Raw genomic sequence first — 26,456 nt, forward strand, 5'->3', positions numbered from 1 at the left:
AGCTCACTCAAGGATAAAAGCACCAAACCCTCGCTCCTCTGTATGGCAACTGCTCACAGCCATTATATAAATTACTAAATCATCTAACATAATGCCCCACATCTCACAGGGTTAATGTCATAGCTTGTGACACAAGGTAAAGCTCTAAAGTCGGCTAAAGAGGATTTACTTTCCAGGAAAAAAAAAAAACCACAACAAATGGCTCTAAAATGAGCAGAGAGGGTGGATATCTTGGTTGGCGTGCAAGGATAGATTATGCTGTACTGCTCATATGCCACATGAGTTAATCAGTCACGTTGGCAACTAATACTTTAAGCACCATCAAAATTATCATCAATTATAGTGGGGGCTTTACTCAAGAGGAAGGTGTTAACAGAACTTATTTATTTTACTTATTTATGTAGCTCCACTAATTCCACAGCGCTTTACAGACATCATCATCACTGTCCCCACTGGGGCTCATAACCTACATTCCCTATCAGTATGTCTTTGGAGTGTGGGAGGAAAACGGAGAACCCGGAGGAAACCCACGCAAACACGGGGAGAACATACAAACTCCTTGCAGATGTTGTCCTTGGTGGGATTAGAACCCAGGACCCCAGCATGGTGAGGCTGAAGTGCTAACGTAACAGCAATAGTAAATTACATGCTGTACTAGATTATGGAAGAGATGATGTTTTGGCTGCTTTTTGGGCTTTATTTGCTATAAGACAGAACCTAAAATAAAATGAGCAAATACCCTGTAGTAAGTAAATAGCAATAGTACATATAAATAACATAATGCACTTAGTTGACACTATCTTGACCAAAAAAGCGTAAAAGCCATCGCACCGCGACAAGGTGCGTCCAATCAGGCCGGACCCTAACACTTGTAGTTCACCTATGTGTCAGTAAACCTCAAAATTATTGAGGGCAGAGCAGGACCTAGACCTGACTGTTCAGACACTTGCTGGTGGAAAGCTATATGGACAAAATGTCCATCGCAAAAGGGGAAGCCACCCTCCTGTATGTACAAAGTACAAAAACCTAACGCAAAATCAAAGAAATGAGCTGTAATATACAGTATGTTGGTATAAGCGCAACGTGTAGGTAGGTGCACATTCACATTGCACTTAAACCAACATATGTTCCGGCTCATTTACTTGGTCTTGCTTTACTTGCTATAAGAAGACTTTTTGTAGGAAAAGCAAGACCATGTAACACACCTTCTCTAATGCCGAGAGCTGGTGCTGTAAGCCATCAGTCTTCTTATTAGATTCTTCCATTAAAGCCTTATATTTGTCCGCCTGGGTCTGCATTATGTTGGCGGTTCTCTGTAGTCTCACGCGCTCCTCTTCCAGGTCCTTTACACGAGATGTAAGGTTGTGGTTCTCATCATCCTGAAAGTTAGACAATAGGTTAAAACTCACCCGACATTTCATGGAATAATAGGCATATGGGGGCAAAGTGACAAATTATTCAGTAGCTCCTTAGTGAAAAGGTCAGAGAGAAGCTTTTACCTTCTTATTGCATTCATGAGTTATGTTGTCCAGCTCTTCCTGCATTACTCGGAGCTTTGCCTTCAGAAATCTGATCTGAGCTTCTGCAAAATAAGCAGAAAACATGTAATACAGAAGCCAGCAATCTCAAACCAGAGCAGCAGACACCATGTCCTACTAAAGGGTAGGGAAGAAGTCCCTAGTACAGTGATACTTCAGCACAGATAGATGGAAGAAAAAAGTAGGAATGAAGGCCAAAGTCACAGCTTGGAGGTCACTCACGACACAAACTGGTGCAGCATTGACGGGACAAGTCCACACTAAGTATTTGTATTTTGGCAGACAAACAAGATCGCATTGAGAAAATGTGGTCACCTCAAATTTGTTACATTTTGTCAGAATTAATGGAGGCGGAGATAGTAGAAGTAGTCCTCAAAGGGGGTTATCTGCTACTGGAAATCCCATATTGGCAGCATTAGGTATGTGACGCTCTGGCCGAATGTTGATACTAGGAGACCGACAGGGGAAGAAACACTGCAAATCGAGGAGCAGATAGTGTCTGGGAGGAGAATATCATTTTTTTTTTTAATTTCCCTGACCCTATTAATAAGAGGCTGCCCAGTAGGAGACAACACTTTTAAGAAGCCTAATTATACCTTCCTATTTCCTTATAAATATACCGTGCATTATGGATTTTCTTTCTCGTGCTTAATCTTTGGTGACATGTCTATTTTCTATTATGTGATTGGCATACTTGCTTGTACTTATTTTTCCCATGTAAAATATTTGAACCTATTAATATCCCATATTGCCAGTTTTGCACGACAGTGTGTGCATCACACCACAACAATGACGCCACGCTAGGCCGGCTAATGAAAAGAGGAGTCCAAGTTGCCTGGAGGTAGGAAGCGGCTCGTACGGCACCCAATCCATCAGCCACAGAATAGCTGGCCACTGGACTAGGATCCTGCAAATCTATTTGTTAATTTCTACTTACAATATACAAAGGTGATTCAGAGATAAAGGAACTCCCAGATGTGTGTGACTTATGGAATTGCTTGTCTGAGGAGGTGGTGATGGCGAACTCAGTCGAGGGGTTCAAGAGAGGCCTGGATGTTTTCCTGGAGCAGAACAATATTGTATCATACAATTATTAGGTTCTGTAGAAGGACGTAGATCTGGGGATTTATTATGATGGAATATAGGCTGAACTGGATGGACAAATGTCTTTTTTCGGCCTTACTAACTATGTTACTATGTTACTATGTTACTTATGTATCCTGGATCTCCTGTTTGTGTAGACTTTAGTCATGAGCACTATGCACTTTATTTAGCATTAACTTATATGTCCTACCACATTGATTTGACACTGATGAAGTGTGGACGAAACGTGCGTCGGGGTGGAGGGACACGGTACAAACCCCATACATTGTAAGTATATCTGGGATGTTTTCAGTCCATATTGTTATACTAATTATTGAGGAGTTCTTTCTTGTGCTGCGGCATATGAGGACCAGTGGCACCTTGGTATTTAAGCATTAAGAACTAGGGATATCGTCAGGCCATGCTTTTAGATACAATTCAGATGCGGAAAGTTCCTCCTTTTTACTGCTTTGTTGCACTGATTTGCCTCCAAAATCATTTACTATAGACTGTTCCCAGTAATTATTTCTGACATATTGCAATTGATGTGTTTAAAGGGGCTTGCAGACCTATGAGTCTCTCACATCGGTGGTCACTTTTTTGCTATTGTTTATTTGTTTTATTAGTCAATTTTAAATACGAATTTAATAAAATAAAATTTTTATGATAATTCTGAATTTGTGCATTTCTGTTCACTCCCTTGTGGATGCTGTAGTGTAAGGCTTGGTTCACATTGCATTAACAGCAGCCCGTTCAACACATGCGTTAACGGGCTGCTGTTAATGCAAATGCATGTATGTCAGCGCGCTAGCGCAGATAGAGCTAGCAGATGCTCCATCTGCGCTAGCAGTGACGGACCCGGATCCCAGGTCCCAGGGTCCGTCACTCAATGACGGCACATCGCTAGCGCACGCCCATTGTGGACGTGCGCTAGCGATGTGTCCGACATAGAAATTAATGGCGGCGTTAACGGACTGCGTTACACCGCGTTATGCCACGGTGTAACGCAATCCGTCTAACGGACGCCTGCAACGCAGTGTGAACCTGGCCTAAGGGACGGAATATGATAGTATACTTAGCACATTATTATTGGTGGATCATTTATTGATAAATTTCATTGATTTGACCATGTCTCAAATAGGTTCTAATAATTTTTTTTCAGGATGTGATATACCCTGCATTGCCATTTTCAGGATACAATTATAATACACGTTTCGTCCAACGTGTGTTCTTTCCATCTTTCTTTTGGTTTGCTTTCTTCTCCAATTACTTAAAAAAGTAATAATGTATTTATTTATTTGGTTTGTAACATTGTGTTGGAGGACTTTGTTTTTCCTACACACTTTTTGCAATACACAATACTGTAAGAAGTTGGAGGCAGGTGTGGAAAATAAAGGATGTGTCCGTTTTTCACTTTTTTTATGAACACAAAACTACCAATAAAACACATTTTAAAATGTATTCTCCTTTCCTTAACAGCCATTAGTAATTATTTATATTTCATATATTGTGCCCCCAGTAAGTTCATGAAAAAACCTTTGGTGGGGAGATTGCAATATATAATTTTTTAATCCAATTTCAACCTCCTGCCGGAATAGCAAATATTGTTGGGTCTTCTCTGACGTCACCGCTGTGCTCTGCTTTACGGCCGGCGCTGACAGTCAGTGCAGGGAAGCTGACGGCGGGGGACGTGACAGACATCAGAATGTGAGTATGTAGTGTTTTTTTTTTTTTTACTTTTACAATGGTAACCAGGGTAAATATCGGGTTACTAAGTGCGGCCCTGCACTTAGTAACCCGATGTTTACCCTGGTTACAATTGAACACATCGCTGGATCGGCGTCACACACGCCGATCCAGCGATGACAGTGGGTGATCAGCGACCAAAAAAAGTTCCTGATCATTCCCCACGACCAACGATCTCCCAGCAGGGGCCTGATCGTTGGTCGCTGTCACACATAACGAGATCGTTAGCGGGATCGTTGTTACGTCACAAAAAGTGTGATGTTGCAACGATATCGTTAACAAAATCGTTATGTGTGAAGGTACCTTTAAACTCTTGTTGATGGGAGCTCAATTAACTGCATTCTGCAACCAACAATAGACAGTGAAAGGGTTTGCTCACACAGCTATGATTCTCTCTCCCATGTGAATCAGATCAATTATGCTAATGAAAATCCACTCAAACTCTGATCAGAGACTGAGCAGAGTATTACTATACTGTGAGGCCATTCTCTTGCATGATCACAGGTGCAGAGAAGAACTTAATTTCTCCATCTTCTCCATTATGTGAGTCTGGGTAACTCAAACTGCACTCAGATGACACCAAAGTGCAGTCCAATATTTTAGACGCACCCATAGACTTGTATGGGCGACCGCGCTCCGATTTGCTGAGCCACTCACAGCATGTTGATCAGCACTGCCCCATAGAATAGCACTCGTCCGAGTTATATGCTCGTGTGCGCGAGTCCAAACAAAGAGGTGATAGAAGGCCAATGGTACATCATTTATGAAGCATGATTGCAAAAATTATTTTTTTAGCTCCAAACACATGTATTTAATTTAAAAAAAAAAAAATAAATGTTCCCAGAGTCTGACAAACCTTTATCAGTCAGAATAAAACTTCAAAAAGGATTGGAACTTCCTAAATATGACTTTTTAAGGTATGAGATTTTAAAACTTGGATATGTTTACCAACCTAATATATATCCTCCACAGGCATTTAGAAAAATATGGAAGTGTGCTCATTACGTTCCCCTCACAACTCACGCAGCCTGTACAACGTGTCAAATACATGACACTAGAATAAATGTGACAAGAATGCCGAGACGCTGTAGAAAAAAAAGGATGAGTGTCAGCAATAGGACCATCACACCGAAGCCAGAATTAGATATGACAGAATCTCATGACCTGATATTACATTCTGGCATAAAACAGACTTTTACAAACCTTGAGTTATTACCGACTAGCGCGTTTAAGAAAATATTTCCTTGATCGCTCTTCCAACACAAAAGCAGAGCATTAGATGCATCATTTGCCAGCATCGTCAGCTCCACGTCTGAGGTTCGTAGTCTCATCTCGTTGGCGCAGACCCAATGCTGACACTGCGGCCAAAGTAGTAATGGAGGGGTCAGACATGGATGAAGCAAATCCATTACTCGCACTCTGACAACTCACAGCCGCACCGGCCATGCTTCAGTGTTGTCAGAAGCCTCCAGGATAATGCTACAACCATTGTCGTTCAACCTTACACAATTTTATCTAATCAAAGCAAAATTAAAATGCTTCAAAGAGGAATCTCCACAAGAATAAATGTTGGGAAAAAAAGTTGAAAAAAAAAATACATTTTGCAAGTTAATTCTTTTATTTCATGCTCCTCCAAGTGACCTTATCTACTGCAGTCATCTATTTCACAGTATATCAGAGAATCCCAACAAAATTACAAAACGTTAATGGATTGTCTTTTTCTAAATACATTTAGGTGGACCTGTCAGATCCCCTAAAATGTCCAAGTCTGCCTCTATAGTGTCGTGTCACATCTTGTACTCTATTGAAGCCTTTTTCATGGCACAATAATGTGTCTTATTTAAAAACAAAATTTGAATGTGCCGCCTGGTATCTACCAATGGGGCAGGACTAGTCCAGCACAGCGTCTCTACCCCCACCGCAATCCCCAGACTGGCAGGACTACTGAATATCTTGTGCATGTGCCTAACATGCCAGCATTCGGACCAACGCATGATTAGAGGATCAGAGAAAATAATAGTCTGGGATCCACACTGGGCTAGTCCTGCCTACTAAGAATATGGCGTATAGCACATTAATACTTCATCTTTGCCACTGAAAGGGAATCTGTCACCCCATTTTAAGCCTATAAGCTAAGGCCACCGCTATCAGGGGCTTATCTACAGCATTCTGTAATGCTGTAGATAAGTCCCCCGATGTAACCTGAAAGATAAGAACAACAAGTTAGATTATACTCACCCAGGGGCGGTCCCGGTTCGGTCCGATGGGCGTCGCAGGTCCAGGTCCGGCGCCTCCCACATTCATACGATGACGTCTTCTTCTTTGCTTCCTGCCGCAGCTCTGGCACAGGCGTACTTTATCTGCCCTGTTGAGGGCAGAGCAAAGTACTGCAGTGCGCAGGCGCCGGTCTGTCATATTTGAAGGTGCCTTCTCCAGCACTTTTAAGATCTCTCTAATGTGTTCAATAGGATTTAGATCCGGACTCATTCTGGCCAATTCAGAACTTTCCAATGCTTTGTTTACAGCCATTTCTGAATGCTTTTTGAAGTATATTTGGGGTCATTGTCCTGCAAGAAGACCAATGACCTAGGATGCAAACCCAGCTTTCTGACACTGTGTACTACACTGCGACCCAAAATCCTTTGATAATCTTCAAATTTCATTATGCCTTACACGCAGTGAAGATACCTGGTGCCAGAGGCCGAAAAAACAACCCCAAACATCTTTGAACCTCCACCATATTTGACTGCAGGTACTGTCTTCTTTTCTTTGTAGGCCTCATTCCATTTTTGTTAAACAGTAGAATGATGTGCTTCACCAAAAAAAACCTCTATCTTGGTCTCAATTGTCCACAAGATGCTTTCGCGGAAGGATTTTGACTTACGTACATTTTGACAAACTGCAGTCTAGCTTTATCTCTAAGTCAGCAGTGGGGTCTTCATGTGTCTCCTGCAATAGTGTTATATTTCATTCAAATGTCGATGGTTAGTTTGCGCTTACATTGATGCACCCTGAGCCTACAAGACAGCTTGAATTTCTCTGAAACTTGATTGGGGCTGCTTATCCACTATCTGGACTATCCTGTGTTACAACCTTTCATCAATTTTTCTCCACTGTCCGCATCCAAAGAGATTAGATATGTTGCCATGGATTGTAAACTTCTTGAATCTTTGGGGCACTGTGGACAAAGGAACAAAGATCTCTGGAAATTGACTTTTAACCTTGAGATTGTTGATTTTTTTTTTCAATAATTTTGGTTTTCAAGTCCTCAGAGTCCTCTTATCTTCTTTATGTTCTCCATGCTTAGTGTGGCACACACAAACATTGAGTCAACTTCTCTTTTCATCTGGATTCATGTGTCATTTTCATATTGCCACAGGTGAGTTTGAACAAGCATCACATGTGTCATGCCCTCAGCCGCAGGTTCGGTCTCCGCTGTGCAGGGAGACCGGCGCCTATCACACAGCCTTACTCACCCTGTCCGTGGCTCCAGACGATCTGCGGCTTCTTTCTCTGCTAAGAACCTGCATCCTCTTGGCAGGTCTCCTGGAAATGCTCTTAGGAGCCGCGCCCCGCTTCCTGCACATACTTGAAACAGCAGGACACCTGTTCGCTATTAGGGCCGTCTGTGTTATGATGCTCTGTGCATAAAAAGCACCCTCCCCTTTAGGGAGGTGCCTGGGCTATGTGTTCATTCTTTGGATTGTTGCCGCAGCTTCAGGCCACGCTCTGCTGTGCTCTGCACTTTACTTATGTCTCTATTTTCACAGAGTCCTCTTCTGGTGAATCCCATTCTGGACTTCTCTGGTCTCTCCGGTTCTCACTCCAGGTTGTCTTGCCTCTCCTCACGGAATCCTCCAGATCCTGCTACCAGTGGAAACTACCTTGCTGGATTTCATGGAGCTTCTGGGATTGTCCCCACCAGCTGGCCCAAGTATTCTACTGTGTTGCTAGTTTGTCAGTATGGGTCGTCCTCTGGTCCTGGATTCGTAGCATTCAGGCCACCTGGTGTTGTGACGGGGGAATCCCTGTATAGGGGTACACCTTGCCCGGTGCTCCACTACGTGGTACAGTGCTGTGATCCAGAGGTTCTTTCCCTCTGACACCTGTTTCCTTTTTATTAATAAATATCTTTTGGTTTATGAGATCTACTCTCCTGTCTTTTGAGTATCGGGTATACAGCCGCCACTGCACCATCAGTGGTCTAGTGAGTCCACTTTACCTTGTCACACCCTGTTGGCGTAACAACATGTTTGAAACAAAGTTCTTTACCCACAATTTTGTAAAGGTGCCAACAATTATGTCTGGCCCATTTTTTTGTGAAATTATGTCCAATTTGCCTTTTATTCTGTATTTTTTTTGTGTTGTTCCAAAGGAAATAAACATGTGTAATTGCAATAATTTTCTAGCTTGGTTAGGAGATGTTGCAGGCTCAATTTTAACATTCTAAAATGAAGTTGCCATTTTTCATCATTGCTAGCCTCGGAGATTTGCTGAACAATAGGCAATGGACATACCATAATCAAGATTCCCATACACAGCAAAGTCGGTCGAATATTTGTGTTTCTGTGTAAGGCAGCTTTCCGACTCTAACCTGGCAGATGATGGTTTGATAGAACACGATGGAGCATTTTTTCTGACTGGACATGAAGCATTGCCAGAGGGGACATCCAGCAGATTACTCATTACTTCCCTCCATACAGAACACATGCACACTCAGTCAAGCAGAGCGTGCATTGGTAAGGAAGAAGAATAAAGAGAGATAGCTGTCAGCTGAGCGCTCATTCATCCAATAGCCATCTTATGTGTGTGGGCTCATAGCCTTACAATGACTTAATGGCTTTCATTGTAAAAAGGAAAGGGATCATTTACCCATACAATACATCTGTCTATTCAAACGTAGGGTTGTGTCTCATTTTGGTGTCTATTAAAGGAGTTGCCCGGCTTTAGGCTACAAGTCTGATCAGGAATCCTCACATTGTGCGCCCTGTGAACATTCCCCAGTGCCGGCGCTGGGAGTGGACGGTTAAGTCGCCGCAAGTATGCACATTCCGACTAGACTGTGTCCAGTCGCTCTCAATACACTTGCATTGAGTGAGGCTGTGCCCAAGTAGTAGGCAAGTCACCACAGGCACGCAAATCACATACTTGCGGTCATGCCCCCGCGGCTCCCGAGGAATCCTCACAGCGCGCAGGTCACACACTTCTGCACTTCCGATCATGCACAGTGCGCCTCTCTGAGGTCGGGCCACGTACACCCGGCTTCAGATGATCAATGATGCGAGGGGAAGAAGCTGAGTGCATGCGAGAGTTAAGTATAGCGCCTGCGATGACGCCGGCGCTTGCAAGATATGCTATCACGCCCACATGCTTAGTGAGCCGACTAGTCTGGGGACACTAACGCCCCTTCGATTTGTCACAGCCCTCATTTACATATCATAAACTGACTTTAGAAATACTTTTTGCAAAAGATCTGTTGATGTGTGTAATGTAATACAGGAGCTGTTAGGCCGGGTACTTATATATGCAGACACAACTGCTGGTGGTTCTGGGGGCACGGGGGACCAGGCAGGATCCCTTTAATCACCATCTGTCTTATATACAGAACTAAAATACCTGCTCCAATGTCATTGTTTATTCCTGGAATTACATCATCTTCAGCGTTTTCAGGCACTTCACCCGCTTCTAGTTTGCTCTCAATTTTATTAATGGTTTTCGCAAGGGAGAAGTCCACAATATCTGATGGGATTGCAACGTCACTGGCAGTACGCACGTCAGCTGTTTTTGGTCTAGGTCTTGAAACAAAAAGAATAAATAAATATGTATAGAACATTAAAACTATAAACATGTATGATACTAGAGAGTACATACAAGGAGTTAAGTAGAAATATTTTAGATCTCACAGTATAACATCATATTAATAGACTGCTGACGGTGACAATACAGCAGTAGAATTACCTTGGTGCTTGTTTTTTTGCGTTCGTGGCAGTGTGTGGTCTGTTCCTTGCTGAAGATTTTGTGCCAGTTTTACCATCAGTCTGTAAAATGAAAGCCTCTATTTTAAGAACGAATCTAAAGTCAGTGATTTTATGTTTAATGTCTGTAACGGTTCATCATAAATTATGCTGCACTTATTAAAGAGTAATTGTTATTTTATTCCTTAAAGGGAATCGGTTTTTGCTATGTAACCTAATCGCATCATAATGTAGGGGCAGAGACTCTGATTCCAGCAATGTGGCACTTACTTGACCGCTTGGTACAGTTTTGATAGAATCCCTGTTTTCTCAGATGTCAGAATGCTGAGCTCGGTATATCCCCGCCCACACTCTTGATTGGCAGCTTCCTGTGTACACTGGGAATTGTCAGCAAGCAGCCAATCGGGGTGGGGGCGGGGTTACACAGATAAGCTTGACTGGATTGCACTTGAGACCTAGTCAGGCAGTGATAATCTCCTGTTCATAAAACACTGATTGCATTGAAACTTCAGCACATGACACATCCCTGGAATTAGGTTTTCTTGCCCTATATTATGCTGCTGAAAGATTAAATAGCAAAAAAACAGATAAAAAAACAGATGGCAGATTGTGGTTTTGAATGACACCATTGATTTTATCATGTTAAAAATGTTAAACAAATCCAAGTATAATATGAAGGCCTTCATAAGAGGGCTAAAATGGCAGCAGATAAGGTCCTCAGCAGGTCCCTGGCCCCCATGACAACTCATTACGGTAGTACTCCACAACTGCATTGTTGTGGTGGAGATGGGGGCCAGTGCCACAGATTGACCGCCCCAATCAATGTGACTAGAAGCAGGTGCTGGCTGTGAAAAATATTCCGCCATTGTTTTGAAACCCCTCTGAATATTTGTGGGACATCCACATCCATAATATTTGCCATCAATGCCTACACAGCAAGGGTCCTAACTCGGTGCCACTCACCAATTAGGAAAATAGCAAGAACGGTGATAATTTATTTGTGGGATAGTCTCCATAGCATATACCTTTAGTCATCTGCACCCACAAGAGGCTGCATGAAAATAAACCCATGCTGCAGGTTACAGGTTATTCCTATGTTCATAGGTGGATATTGCAGGATAGGGCATCTATATACAATTAATTATGCAATTTACGGTTTATTACAATTTTAGATTTTAACACCTTTGCTTACATCTCGCTGCCTAGGAGAACGACCACCACTGATGTGAAGCTTACAAGAATTGGGCTGAAGCAGGCGGGATTATTAGGTAGCAGTACGCTCCAGCAATCCTGGCCAGCTTCAAAACAGTGCTTACAAGCTCAATAGATCAGAGCTTGCGCATGTTCTGCTGTGCAGCAGGAGTGGCCGATCTCCAAGGCGACAAGCTGTAAACAAAAGAAAAAAAGTATTAATATTTAAAGAATGGCCACAATTTTAAATTGCAATTAAATTGCAAAACTGCGCACAATTTAGAAGTTTTATACCTTTTATTTTATTTCAGTTTCTCACTATTCCCAACATATTTGCTGTCAGTGAATGAGAACATTATAGTTTACAGTCAAAGGCAGCAAACTGATATATGTCTAATTGTATGTTAATCTAGGGATACAACTGTATGGAATCCGGGCAATAATCTATTCTACAGCCTAGACCAAATCTATTATAGTTGTTATATTGTATCAGTATCAGACCTGAGACCACCTATGCATCCAATTCTATAGCATTTCTATACACATTACCCTTTAATAAACAGGCATTAATGAGCAGCCAATTTGTTCCCCTTTTTTAATCTCTCCACATTTTAACAGTCATAACTCTTTGATTTTTTTTAATGTGGGGTTTGAGGCTCTCTTTTACCTGCAAGAAATGGTTTTACTTTTCAATGCTTTTTGGGAGTTCCAATAAATTATTTCATAATTTATATTATTTTTGGGTGACATGAAAAAGATATTTTTGTAACACACTAAATAACCTAATCAGTTAATTATTCAGGTTATTAATAGACATGTTAATGCAACATCGCCAAAAGACGTCACTGAAGACTCGGGACCTGCACTGCCTGTTGTCGAAAGACAGTGGAAAGGGATTAAAGGGAACCTGTCACATTTACATGCAGCCCGTTCTGTGGTCAGTATGGTATAAAGAAGGAAGAACTAAGCAAAATGATATGAGTCCAGTGGGCGGTCCTACGGGTGACTGACAGCTATCTCTCCATGCTCAGTCCCACAAGGACCGCCCAGTGGACTCATATGCATATACATACCAGAAATGTCAATGAATAAAATACCAGGTTTAGTGGAACCTTTCCCACAAGAAGTCTATCAATCTGATCAGCTCCTACTCCTATAACATCCTGCCTGCAGATCAGACACTTTAAACATGACAGGTTCCCTTTATGGGGTTAATCTTTCTTTACATAAAACCTGAAACCACATTGGTAGCAGTGAGGAACAAACATGGCACCCGGGGCAGAATCTAGCAGAACAATAACTTTTGTCACTAGGTCAGGTTTCATTTATAATAAGACTATGCTAGGTTGTTGTTTTTTTAACAATTATACTGCGTGCATAATCTAATTACCTTGACGTGGGAGAGAGTTAAAGCTGGTACTTCTGGGGAGAGGAGTTTTCTTAAAAAAATAAACATTAAAATTTAGAAAATACAAACAATAACAAAAGCCTGCTTAATTTTAATCTCATTAAAGGGAATCTGTCAGCAGGTTTTACTATACCTTCTTTGAGGAGCATGATGTAGGCAAAGAGACCCTGAATCCAAGGAGGTATCACTTAGATTACTGGGTGCAGCCATTCTAACACAAGCAAAGCCTTTAGATTTAGCAATGCAGCAGAGCTGAGGAAGCTAACCCCGCCCACACCAGGCTACAACAATGGCTATAGGTCAGTGAGCTGCTTATCACAGGAGAGGTGGCAAAATCGGAAGATTGCCAATATGCCTAATAGTGAAAGCATTGTTAATCACAGGGTGATTAATCCTTCAGTCTAAGTAAACAACTATATACAATAGGATATGTTTTTCCCCTTCCTCCAGACTGGTCCTCTGATTTCCACACAGTTGAGCACTGCCTCCTACTAAACATCCTCTCTTCCTTTAGCGTCAAAGTCCTTGCCCTATCCTGGATCTCCTCATACCTTTCCAAAAGCACATTTAACGTCTCCCACTGCCACACTACCTCCTCATCCCGCCCTCTTTATTGGGGTTCCTCAAGGCTCTGCCCCTGGACCCCTACTCTTCTCCATCTATACCATTAGTATCATTAGTTTTCCTCCATCTTACGTATCTTCCCTACCTCATCTATATATCACAATAAATGACATTTTGCCTTCTCCTGTACCAGAATTTCGCTGCTTTGGAGTAACCCTTGACTCTGCCCTGTCCCTTCAAACAAACACATCCAAGATCTTGCCACCTCCTGTCGCCTCCAGCTCTAAAATATCCGTCCTTTCCTCAACCCTCACTCTACTAAAATGCTTGTGCATGTCCTCATCATTTCCCGTCTCAACTACTGCAACAACCTCCTTTGTGCTCTCTGCTAACACAATCTCACCTCTCTAATCTATCCTTAACTCTGCTGCCCGACTAGTTGATCTCTCTCCTCGCTACACTCCTGCTTCCGCCCTTTGCAAATCCCTTCATTGGCTCCCAATTCTCCAGCGTATCCGATTCAAACTACAAACACTGACCTACAAAGCCATCCATAACCTTTCTCTCTGTACATCTCAAAACTAATGTCCCATTATCTTCCCTCACGTAATCTCTGATCTTCCCAAACCTCCTTCTCTCCTCCACACTTACTTGTTCCTCACCCAATCGCCTCCAAAACTTCACCCGAATATCCCCCATCCTCTGAAATACTGTGCCCCAACACGTCCACTTATTCTCCCCTATCGGATCCTTTAAACGGGACCTGAAAACTCATCTCTTCAAAAAGCTTACAACCTGTAAAGACCCCGCTGCCACCTCAACACCACCGGAGCTACTGCAACCCTTGACCTACTGTCTCCTTCCCCACCATCCTGTAGAATGTAAGCCCGCAAGGGCAGGGTCCTCGCCCCTCTGTACCAGACTGTCATTGTTAGTATGTCTACTGTAAGTGATATCTGTATTTTGTATGTAACCCCTTCTCATGTACATCACCATGGAATTAATGGTGCTGTATAAATAAATAATAGTAAGAACCTCTACCGCATGTTGTCCTCAAATTACATAGCATAACCCTGCTGACAGATTCCCTTATAGGAGTTGTCCACTACAAGGCAACCCCTTCTCATTTCCCATGTTTGGCCCCGTTACAATAAAAAACACCTTATACTCACCTTTCGAGCCGGCGCTGATCCAGCCATGTCAGTATTCACGTTCCCAGGGATTAAATGTGGTTGTTATAACACGTTAGCCCTGCGCCCAATCAGCACTGCCTAATATACTAATATAAAGGAAGAAAACAGAGCACCCATGTAGGTAGATTCAGGATCACCTATAGCATGCAGGGAGACTATGCAAAGAACGAAAGAGAAAGATCATGCTATACAAAAAGGATCACCAGAATGAAATGTACAAAACGATTTTATCAATGCAGACCACTAACAACAATTAAAAACAATAAAAGGTCAAGCATACGACTGTAGACATTACCACCAAAATATGGTGATGGGCCCTGTCTAACAATTATTGTATGACAAAGTTTGACTTTTAATTATTGTTAGTAGGTTGCATTAATAAATTTGTTTTGTACATTTCATTCTGGTGATCCTTTTTGCATAGCATGATCTTTCTCCTTCGTTCTGTCCAATCAGCACTGGCGTCACTGTCCCCGCCTTCAGACACATAAGTAATTATCAGGAAGTGAACGGCCAGCCAACTCTGTGACGCCAGTGCTGATTGGGCTCAGGGCTCATGTGTCGTAGCAACTTCATGCGAGGGCTGAAACGGCTGGAAAGGTGCCGCCACCAAAGGCGAGTATAAGCTTTTGTATATTAACGGGGCCAAACATGGGAAGTGAGATGCAATCGTCCTAGTAGTGGACAACCCCTTTAACATGGTGAGAGCAAGAAGAGAGATGGAAATTAGACGGAAAGGAGCGTTATTGGATGACTTCCCATTCTAAAAATACTACTAGAGTTGGTATTCATTCATTAGTTCGTCTCATTCCTCCGCCCAGGACAGTGGTCTGTGGCCATGATTTGGGAGGAGTACCGTTTCTTACCTACTGACATCCATGGTTCTTATTTTGATTAGCTGGCCTGGCACTACGTAACAAGTGTCACATCGTGCCAAGCCGGTAATCAAAAGAAGAGACGCAGCCATCAGCAGCTAACAGGCGGTGCTCCCTCTCCCACAGCGGCTACGGACACCCGCCTTGGCCGATGGAATGAGATGTTCAAATTAATTAGAAGCAACTTGAACTACAATGTATAGTTTTATTTCATCAAACTTGTTAATAAACTTGTTAATAAATAAGAGCTAGCTCTTGGTAAATGATGGCAAGTTACAGGAAGTTATAGTCAAATTAATACCAGACGTTGTAGTAGTAATTTCCTTTTGATGCACCAGATTAGAGGAGAATACCTCCATAGATACAGCGGCCAATGAAACATGCAACGCCTCTGTATGTGTTGTAGAGGCCATATGTTATTGTGCCCAATCGTCCTGAATACAGTGGGACAGCCCGGTATTTGGGCCTCTATCCCAGGTGGCGTGCTGAATGTGTCGAACTGTCAACACCACCATAGTCCCTATAATCAAACAGGACTACAAAATGGTTTAACAGACTTAAATGGGTTGTCCTCCTTCAGAAGTTTTTTCCCTATAAGCTCTGTCAGTGGGAAAATTAAACTGTGCCTTATTACCTGTGCCCGGATCTGGAGCTGAGTCTCCGCCGCTGCTCTCGGGGGTCTGTTGTCTCCAGTGCCGACATCACATGGAATGAGCACAGCAGCTCTGCCCAAGTAGATGACACAAGCTCGTCAGGGCGGCGGAGCTTAATGATTGGCTGCCACACTGTCAAAGTAGTATTAGTGCTGTAGACAAGAGCGTCCCCCGGGAGCAATGGCAGAACTCAGCGCGGAAGGACGAGCTATACACCATTCGTTTTTAATACTAACAGAGCTTACAGGAAAGGTGTAGTCCATCCCTTTCTAAGGCTAGGTTCACACTGCATTAATGGCAATGCGCTGACGGCATCTGTTACATAGCGGCACTAACGCACCCATTGACTGCCATTATGTAGCGCATCGCTAACGCATGTCATAATCGACATGTTAGTGATGTGCCGTCATTCTGTGACGGACCCTCGGATGCGGGCTGCAGCGTTTCGGGGTCCGTCACCGCTAGCACAGATGGAGCATCTGCGCTAGCACGATCGCATAACGCGATCTTTAAAAGGCACTTGCGTTGCGCAGTCCGTTTAACGCATGCGTTAAACGGACTGCAATAACGCAATATGAACCTGGCCTAACCCCTTTTTAATGTGCCCAGAGTGAGGAGAAAGAAACGGTTAATAGGAGCGACTGGAATGAATGGTTATAGGGTATAGCCAAAAATGTCTGCGATGGTTCCATCTTTAAAAATTGGGAGTAAACATGTGCTCCTCTAAGACAGTAAGAGCGCTCTAAAGTATAAGTGTGTAAAAGGATATCCCCCCTAAAAAAATAAGTTATAAAAATATACTACCTTAAATTTTCATCCTCGTCTTCATCAAAAAGTTTAACCTGCGACAGTGCTGGTCGTGACAGGATCTGCTGCTGCTCTCGCTGTTATAAGGAGGTGAAGATGCAAGTTACCTCCCAAATACAGAGTCATTCACACTGAGAAGAAAAGTGCTGGCAGGTCTTATAAATTGTGAGTCCAGGTATGAAGGCATCAATCCTGACCGTCCCACTTAATATGTCATCTAGTTTTTTATTACCTTGTGAGACACAACGTGGCTGCCCACTACTCAGATAACCCCTTCTTAAATGCCGTATCCTCCTGTCCCCCTCCGATCCAGCAATAATGGAGCCGGGGCTCCCAGGGCTTGCCTGACATTTTTATGCCACTTGAGCCCTTCAGCCACCAGCAGCTAATGGGCAGCAGTTCTCAAATTTCCCTCAGACATCTGAGCTTCGTTAGTAGGACGTGCGAGCGAAGCCGACCATTGGCTACCATTGACCGGCTGAAGGACTCACTCAGAATAGCAATGTCACATGAGCCCTCGGAGACCCCAGTATCTGGAGGGGCGTGCCTGATAGCTGTATTGTACACTGGGGAACATAGTATTAAGGAAGAGGTTGCCCAAGAGGTGGACATTCCCTTTTTATAACTTTCTAGGCCATAAAAGTACACAATTGCTGCAGACCTTAGAAGCCACGGGCCTGTAGGGGTCAGATGAAAGGGGCTATCATTGCAGGAGAAGACTACGCAGGGCTTCCTTGGAAACACCTAGGAGCTGTATAGATAAAACAGCAGAACATTTTCTACTAACCCCTTCTTGTCTAAGACAATTTTCATCTTTGTGCTATCATACTTCACAGCTCCCAAGGGATTTTTTTGAGGGATAAGTTGCAGTTTTGAGTAAAAGCAATTACCGGTACTTTACAATTTACTATACTGGAAACAAGGTGAAAAAGGTGCAAGAACCGAAATTCCGTCATCTTTTCGGGTTTCGTTTTAACCACAGTGTTAAGTAAAAATGACCCGGCATGCAAAAAATGTTTTGATCTCTGTTGCATTTTTGGGGGAGGGGAGGTGACCAAAAAACATTAAATTTCTGCATTCTAAATGCCACAATTTTAACTTTGATAGATCAGACTTTTCCAGTGATACCAATACAAAATATGTCTATGTTTTAGGAATAGGAAACAGGAGATTTAAACGTTTAGGATATACAGTATAAATATTTATACGTATGTATTTATGTATTTTTAGGCGCCAACAATTGATTTACGGTTTGCAAGACATGCTACAATATTTTTGTATTGCAGTATATGGTGAAATTCACGTTCTCCTATGAAGCCACCATGCCCCCAGCTGCCATAGCAACTCATCGGCACCACACAATTGTGGGGATCAATGGCCGCATTAGCAAACCCCATTCCTCTGGTTTCTACCAGTTTAATGCCGCTGTCACAGAACAACGGTGGCATCAAAGTATTTCAACAGCAGTGATCAGAGCCAGCTCCAATCGCTGCTGTTAATGGCAGGTGCTGGCTGCTCCTAGCAAATAACATTTTTTACAGTGGTGATCACAATATAAAATATGATTTGTTAAAGAGATGGAATTTCCTAGCAATGCTTTATATGAAATCTGTCAGCAGGTTTTTTGCTATGGAATCTGAAAGCTGCATGACGTATGGGCAGAGAGTCCGATTTCCAGTGATGTATCACTTACTGGGCTGCTTGGTGCAGTTTTCTCTGCTGTAGATGTAGCAGTGGTCAGAATGTTGAGCCATGTATATCCCGCCCACCCCTGATAGGCAGCTTCATGTATACACTGTACATTAATCGGTAGTGGGGGTGGAGTTACACAGATTAGCTGGCCTGGCATCCACACGACACCTAGTCCTGCAGTAATAATATGTTTAAATAAACACTGATTGTATTTAAACTACAGCACATAGCCTAGTAAGCGACAGATCACCGGAATCAGGCTCTCAGCATCTACTTATAGCTGCTACCTAATTAAAAGGCAGCAAAAACCTGCTGACAGATTCCCTTTAAATGACATTGCTTGAAAATCAATGATGCAGGAAGTAGCGTGTGCTGTATATAAGAGGAATACAGTTCCGGCATCTCCATTTCTAATCTTGCTGATGTTCGGTGTGTCAGTAGTAAGTCACATACATGATAGAAAACCTGCTTTCTGGTCAGCTCAGGACAACACCTGTCTAGGTTACTCACCATCACCTCCTCAGCCTCCCGTACCAGCTCAGCGGTTTTTGCCTCTAGTTCAGCATTTAGTCGTCTAAGTAAATAAATGACATATACAATAAAGCAGACAAGATTAGGACCCCGCGCTTTGCACGGATTGTACTGTCAAAGCTAAAAACTTGAGAAAGGTTCGATAATTCAGACAGAAGACCAAAGTTACCATCATTTCCTGATTTGTGATTAACCAGATTCAGAGATCCCTTTCAAGAGTTGGTTACGTTCCTTTCTTAAAATAGCGGGGGAAAAAAATCTAGAATTGTCCTCAACCATCATACTTCAATATTACGTCATGCCCCCACCCCCACAGACCCATTTAATTCACCGAGATGTAAATGAATTGTAATGAAATGAAGTAATGGTGGAATGGTGCAGAGATCTCAACCACTCCAAGGGTGCACCAAGGAGCCCTCATTTTCTAAAAAACTAAAGACGTTAACCCTACAGCGTAGGTCTGATTTTTATGGGTGCCAAGTCCCCTGTAGGGCAGTAAGTAGCTGAAATTGAAGTTTCGCGGTGACCGGCTCCATTTAATATCTTCCTGACATTGGACGTAACAGCTCTTCCCCATGGCGGTCAGGTTCCCCACTCGAGCGTAGCTGATGGGATGGGGCGCCAATGAGCGGCCATTGCATTCGGGCGCCTGTAGAAGGTAATAGGGACTCTTGAAATGAATTAAAAATATACATAGACACAAGTCTGATACCGCAATAATCATACTAACCACGAGACTAATATTGCCAAGTCATTTTTACAGCACAATAAATGCCATAAAGACTTTTGCAGAATTGTGGAAGGGGGGGGGGGGAGGGGAGAGGGGGCTTCTCAATTTCCCTGCACTCGGATTTGTTCCTATATTTCGAATGAGAAAATGAAAAAGTTACAGTTCTTGAAGACTGGAAAGGAAAATTGAACCAAACTGTCCAAATGTGAAAAAAATAATCTCTCTGATTCTTGGGCTGGGCGAAGACATGGTCCGCATACTATGTGTAATAACACGAAGAGCAGGCGGGCCAATACACTTTTAGGAAATAGTAGAATAGATCCTGGAACTGAACATTCTATTTTGTTCTGCTCCCAAAATGGATCATAAAAGAGAGGAAATATAAATGGCTGTGTGAAGAGCGCCTCAGTATTAATGGCCGGTAGATGGACGTGCCGTGTGTACGCTGGCACTGTAGGGTAAGGGCCAGAGATACAGGGCAGGACATTAGAGTTCAGCATAATGATTCTTAGGCTTGGTCCAGCAGCCATGGGGTCAGCCCGTGACCTGTGCAGTGTAGTGCGCGGCCGCTCCTGCCTGTCCATGTCTGCACATAAGAACACGGGCAGACCTGCAGGACCGGCCGCGGCACTACACCACACTGGTGCTGTTTGGTCCCACAACATCTGGTCAGAGGGGGCGCCACTCTCATGGCATAAACTGTAGTAATAAGTGTCACCCTTAGCTGAGAACAAATACCCTGGAATGGCGTAAAATGCCAAATGTCACAGAAGTTCTGCGCAGCTACACGTGGGGTCAAAACCTTCCGACATTTCCAGCAGTTTTATACCAGAATCCTCAGGAGAGTCAGGACCAGCTGTAATGTGGGGGAAGGGGAAGATATATATATATATATATATATATATATAGAGCATCCATACTTGTACTCCTCCTCTCTGGCCAGCAGCTTCTCCTGGGTGGTCTTCTTCACTGTCATCACTGCAGGGGGTCCCACACCTTTGTTTTTCTTTATCTGAAATAATAGCAGCGCTCAGTAACAACTAGTCATCACCTGTCACAACGGAGGAGGAAGACCATGCAGAGAGGGGGGAGGACGGCGCACGGAGAGGGAGGACAGCGCACAGAGGGGGGAGGACGGCGCACAGAGGGGGAGGACGGCGCACAGAGGGGGGAGGACGGCGCACAGAGGGGGCAGGACAGCGCACAGAGGGGGGAGGACGGCGCACAGAGGGGGCAGGACAGCGCACAGAGGGGGGAGGACGGCGCACAGAGGGGGAGGACGGCGCACAGAGGGGGGAGGACGGCGCACAGAGGGGGAGGACGGCGCACAGAGGGGGAAGGACGGCGCACAGAGGGGGGGAGGACGGCGCACAGAGGGGGCAGGACAGCGCACAGAGGGGGGAGGATGGCGCACAGAGGGGGCAGGACAGCGCACAGAGGGGGGAGGACGGCGCACAGAGGGGGCAGGACGGCGCACAGAGGGGGGAGGACGGCGCACAGAGGGGGCAGGACGGCGCACGGAGGGGGAGGACGGCGCACGGAGGGGGAGGACGGCGCACGGAGGGGGAGGACGGCGCACGGAGGGTGAGGACGGCGCACGGAGGGGGAGGACGGCGCACGGAGGGTGAGGACGGCGCACGGAGGGGGAGGACGGCGCATGGAGGTGGAGGAAGGCGCACGGAGGGGGAGGACGGCGCACGGAGGGGGAGGACGGCGCACGGAGGGGGGAGGACGGCGCATGGAGGGGGAGGAGGACAGTGCACGGAGAGGAAGACAGTGCACGGAGAGGAGGACAGGACACGGAGGAAGAGGGCACAAAGGAAGACAGGACACGCAGAAGGACGGTGCACTGAAGAGGTCAGGACTCGTGTTCCCAGTGCCGGCCCGTGCAGTGATGGCTGATCCGTGTCACCAACCTTCGCCCTTACCTTGCTGGACACAGCGGCCGCTCTACGGGTCTCCGCCATTGTACGGGCTTCAGGTTACACTAAGAGCCGGCATTCTGTTACTAAGCAACAGTAGATTCCATCTATCGCGAGAGGCGTCACACGGCGGTAAATCACGTGCTCTGGTCTCTAGTGATGCAGAGGCTGATGCAGAGCTCTCCCAGGTGTAGCATCATGGCCTCCGAGTCCGTGCTGAGGGCGACACCCAGGAGCCGACCGTCTTCCACGACATACATACTATTATCTGTGTTACATGGGGCCATAATGCGTGATGTTATTTTCTCTCATCTGCTTCTTCTAGTCTTTATGCTAATATAAATATATGTGTTCGGCATTTCCTCATAAAATTATATATAAATTCTCTTCTTAAATTGTAACGCCAAGAAGATGAATTCTAGAAATTACAGGATGGATAGACATAAAGGACTGGCCTAGAATGTATTTCCTATCTACCCTCACACCTTAACTACTTTTGTTGTTTCCTTTATTACCAAATACTCCACACCTCTCTATCCTGCTAATCTCTAAATGTAATATGTCCAAAAAATGACTAGATAAGCCCAGATTTGGACTGACTGGAACGAAGAGACCCAGAATGGTTAGCGAAAATAGTTATACTTTACTAGATGGTAGCCCGATTCTAACGCATCGGGTATTCTAGAATATGTATGTGTAGTGTATAGCAGCCCACGTAGTGTATTGCACAGCCCACGTAGTATATTGCACAGCCAACGTAGTATATTGCACAGCCAACGTAGTATATTGCACAGCCCACGTAGTATATTGCACAGCCAACGTAGTATATTGCACAGCCCACGTAGTATATTGCACAGCCAACGTAGTATATTGCACAGCCCACGTAGTATATTGCACAGCCAACGTAGTATATTGCACAGCCCACGTAGTATATTGCACAGCCCACGTAGTATATTGCACAGCCCACATAGTATATTGCACAGCCCACGTAGTATATTGCACAGCCCGCGTCATGTATAACAGCCCATGTAGTGTATTGCACAGCCCACGTAGTATATTGCACAGCCCACGTAGTGTATTGCACAGCCCACGTAGTGTATTGCACAGCCCACGTAGTGTATTGCACAGCCCACGTAGTATATTGCACAGCCCACGTAGTATTTAGCAATGTGGACATCATATCCCTGTTAAAAAAAAGAATTAAAATAAAAAATAGTTATATACTCACCTTCCGTTGGCCCCCGGATCCAAGCGACGTGGTTACCGACGCTCCTCGTGCGCTCTGGTCTCAAGAGTGCATTGCGGTCTCGCTAGATGATGACGTAGCAGTCTCGTGAGACCGCTACGTCATCATCTCGCGAGATCGCAATGCATGGAGCGGTCACCGGAGTGTCGCGAGGAGCTGGAAAGGCCTGTTCTGGTTCCGAGGAGCCGACGGACGGTGAGTATATAACGATTTTTTATTTTTAAATTATTTTTAACATTAGATCTTTTTACTATTGATGCTGCATAGGCAGCATCAATAGTAAAAAGTTGGTCACACAGGGTTAATAGCAGCGTGAATGGAGTGCGTTACACCGCGGCATAACGCGGTCTGTTAGTGCTGCCATTAACCCTGGGTGAGCGCTGACTGGAGGGGAGTATGGAGCGGCCATTTTGCCGCTGGACTGTGCCCGTCGCTGATTGGTCGTGGCAAAACAGCCATGACCAATCAGCGACTTGGATTTCCATGATAGAGGCCGCGACCAATGAATATCCGTGACAGACAGACAGAAGGACAGAAAGACGGACGTGACCCTTAGACAATTATATAGTAGATTAATACACTAGCTGTACTACCCGGCTTTGCCCGGGTTAATAACTGCTGTTAGCAAATAGAATGTGTCAACAAAAATTTATTCTGCACACAAAAACCACAAAACAGATAGAAATGTAATTATTAAAAGGCAAAAACTAAGCTAATAGAAGCATTTCACAACATATATTTCAACACCAGAGATATTCCACACAGATTTAACTAAATTGGCCAAGTAATGTGAAGTAATCTTCTACTACTTATTCGAGAGCCTTTTGATAAACAACATTCTTAGTTTTTCCTTCTGGTGCAAAGACGAACAGATTTTTGGCTGTTCCAACTCTTGAACAGGCCACATAAAGTTCAAGAGAAAAGCATGGAGATTGTAAATCGATTCCAACTACTTTCAAGGACTGTCCCTGAGCCTTGTTGATGGACATAGCAAATGCCAGTCGAACAGGAAACTGGAGGCGTTTAAAATCAAAAGGCAAATCAGATGGAATGAGATTAATTGTTGGAATGAAAACATCTTCTGTGGCACATCCTGTCAAAATGGTTGCCTCAATTACATGTGGAAACAGGTTCTTAATCAAGAGTCTTGTTCCATTACACAGCTTTGGTGGATCCAAATTTCTCAATAGCAGAATAGGTGCTCCAGGTTTTAGAAAGAGTTTGTGAGGAGGAATGTTGTGAATTCTGCTCTTGGGTTCCCTCCAGTGGTTGTAGGTGGGAATGCTGTTGTCTCTGAGTCGCAGTCCTGGCCAGGTGTATCTGCTGATTGCAGTTCTGACTGGGATATTTAGGTGTGCAGGATTCATTAGTCCTTGCCAGTTGTCAATGTTTCTTGTGAAGTGTTGGATCACTTTCTGGCTTCTCCTGCTTAGCTGCCAATTCAGCAAAGATAAGTGTCTGTTTCTTTTTCTGTTTCAAAAAACTGACCTGCACATCCAAACATAGACTCAGTGTGAACAGGTGCTGAACCCAGAGTCGCCAACTCGTACATAGTTAAGTAAATAAGGCAGCACACTGCAGCGCTAAAACATGCAAATACGAAATTTGAACTGCATTACTGCACTAGAAATATGAAAAATGAGAGCCTTTAGCGCATAAAAATGGCCAATTTTATGTGTACCTGGTAGCCTCTTTACGGCATCTCTCTTATACCAGGTCCTACGCTTGTCTACCTCGCTGAGAATAAACGTCTCCATCTGAATGGGTGCATGTGAAACCTCTTCTGGGACTGAAATTCTCTCTCTCTGTGGAGGGGTATTGGACCTGCTGTAATTAAAACACCTGAAGCTAGGAGGCGGAGTGCATGATCAGAAGGCTAGAGAATACATTTCAAAAAACTGACCTGCACATCCAAACATAGACTCAGTGTGAACAGGTGCTGAACCCAGAGTCGCCAACTCGTACATAGTTAAGTAAATAAGGCAGCACACTGCAGCGCTAAAACATGCAAATACGAAATTTGAACTGCATTACTGCACTAGAAATATGAAAAATGAGAGCTTTTAGCGCATAAAAATGGCCAATTTTATGTGTACCTGGTAGCCTCTTTACGGCATCTCCACAGGTCCAATACCCCTCCACAGAGAGAGAGAATTTCAGTCCCAGAAGAGGTTTCACATGCACCCATTCAGATGGAGACGTTTATTCTCAGCGAGGTAGACAAGCGTAGGACCTGGTATAAGAGAGATGCCGTAAAGAGGCTACCAGGTACACATAAAATTGGCCATTTTTATGCGCTAAAAGCTCTCATTTTTCATATTTCTAGTGCAGTAATGCAGTTCAAATTTCGTATTTGCATGTTTTAGCGCTGCAGTGTGCTGCCTTATTTACTTAACTATGTACGAGTTGGCGACTCTGGGTTCAGCACCTGTTCACACTGAGTCTATGTTTGGATGTGCAGGTCAGTTTTTTGAAATGTATTCTCTAGCCTTCTGATCATGCACTCCGCCTCCTAGCTTCAGGTGTTTTAATTACAGCAGGTCCAATACCCCTCCACAGAGAGAGAGAATTTCAGTCCCAGAAGAGGTTTCACATGCACCCATTCAGATGGAGACGTTTATTCTCAGCGAGGTAGACAAGCGTAGGACCTGGTATAAGAGAGATGCCGTAAAGAGGCTACCAGGTACATATAAAATTGGCCATTTTTATGCGCTAAAAGCTCTCATTTTTCATATTTCTAGTGCAGTAATGCAGTTCAAATTTCGTATTTGCATGTTTTAGCGCTGCAGTGTGCTGCCTTATTTACTTAACTGTTTCTTTTTCTGTGGCACGCATGCAGTGTGCTTATATTCTGTGCTATTCTTTTGTTTTTCTCTTGTCCAGCTTAGACTGTGTCACTGTTTTCTCAGTCTTGTTGGATTCTCTGGAGTTGCAGATATACGCTCCACATCTTTAGTTAGATGGTGGAGTTTTTGTATTTTCTGCTGTGGATATTTTTTGAAGGATTTTTAATACTGACCGCTTAGTATCCTGTCCTATCCTTTCCTATTTAGCTAGTGTGTGCCTCATTTGCTAAATCCTGTTTCCTGCCTGCGTGTGTCTTTTCCTCTACTACTCACAGTCAATATTTGTGGGGGGCTGCCTATCCTTTGGGGTTCTGCTCTGAGGCAAGGTAGAAATTCCTATTTCCATCTATAGGGGTATTTAGTCCTCCGGCTGTGTCGAGGTGTCTAGGTTTTGTTAGGCACACCCCACGGCTACTTCTAGTTGCGGTGTTAAGATTAGGGTTTGCGGTCAGTATA

The 26,456-nt window shown here is 44.1% G+C and overlaps 1 protein-coding gene across 1 annotated transcript in view; it reads right to left on the reverse strand.

Annotated features, from left to right (window-relative positions):
- The window catches only part of TEX9 (testis expressed 9), a 47,635-nt gene extending 25,520 nt beyond the window's left edge, over positions 1–22,115 (reverse strand). Inside the window, exons 1-9 of the mRNA XM_069765945.1 lie at positions 21,915–22,115; positions 20,907–20,998; positions 19,236–19,299; positions 17,031–17,110; positions 12,924–12,972; positions 10,326–10,405; positions 9,984–10,162; positions 1,500–1,582; positions 1,206–1,379 (exon numbers count right to left, since the gene is read on the reverse strand). Of these exons, the coding sequence (XP_069622046.1) occupies positions 1,206–1,379; positions 1,500–1,582; positions 9,984–10,162; positions 10,326–10,405; positions 12,924–12,972; positions 17,031–17,110; positions 19,236–19,299; positions 20,907–20,998; positions 21,915–21,953 (840 nt within the window). The 5' untranslated portion in view covers positions 21,954–22,115. The remainder of the gene's footprint in view (positions 1–1,205; positions 1,380–1,499; positions 1,583–9,983; positions 10,163–10,325; positions 10,406–12,923; positions 12,973–17,030; positions 17,111–19,235; positions 19,300–20,906; positions 20,999–21,914) is intronic.
- Positions 22,116–26,456: the final 4,341 nt, after the last annotated feature.

Source organism: Ranitomeya imitator, chromosome 4 (assembly GCF_032444005.1).
Source record: "Ranitomeya imitator isolate aRanImi1 chromosome 4, aRanImi1.pri, whole genome shotgun sequence".
Classification (NCBI taxonomy): Eukaryota; Metazoa; Chordata; class Amphibia; order Anura; family Dendrobatidae; genus Ranitomeya; species Ranitomeya imitator.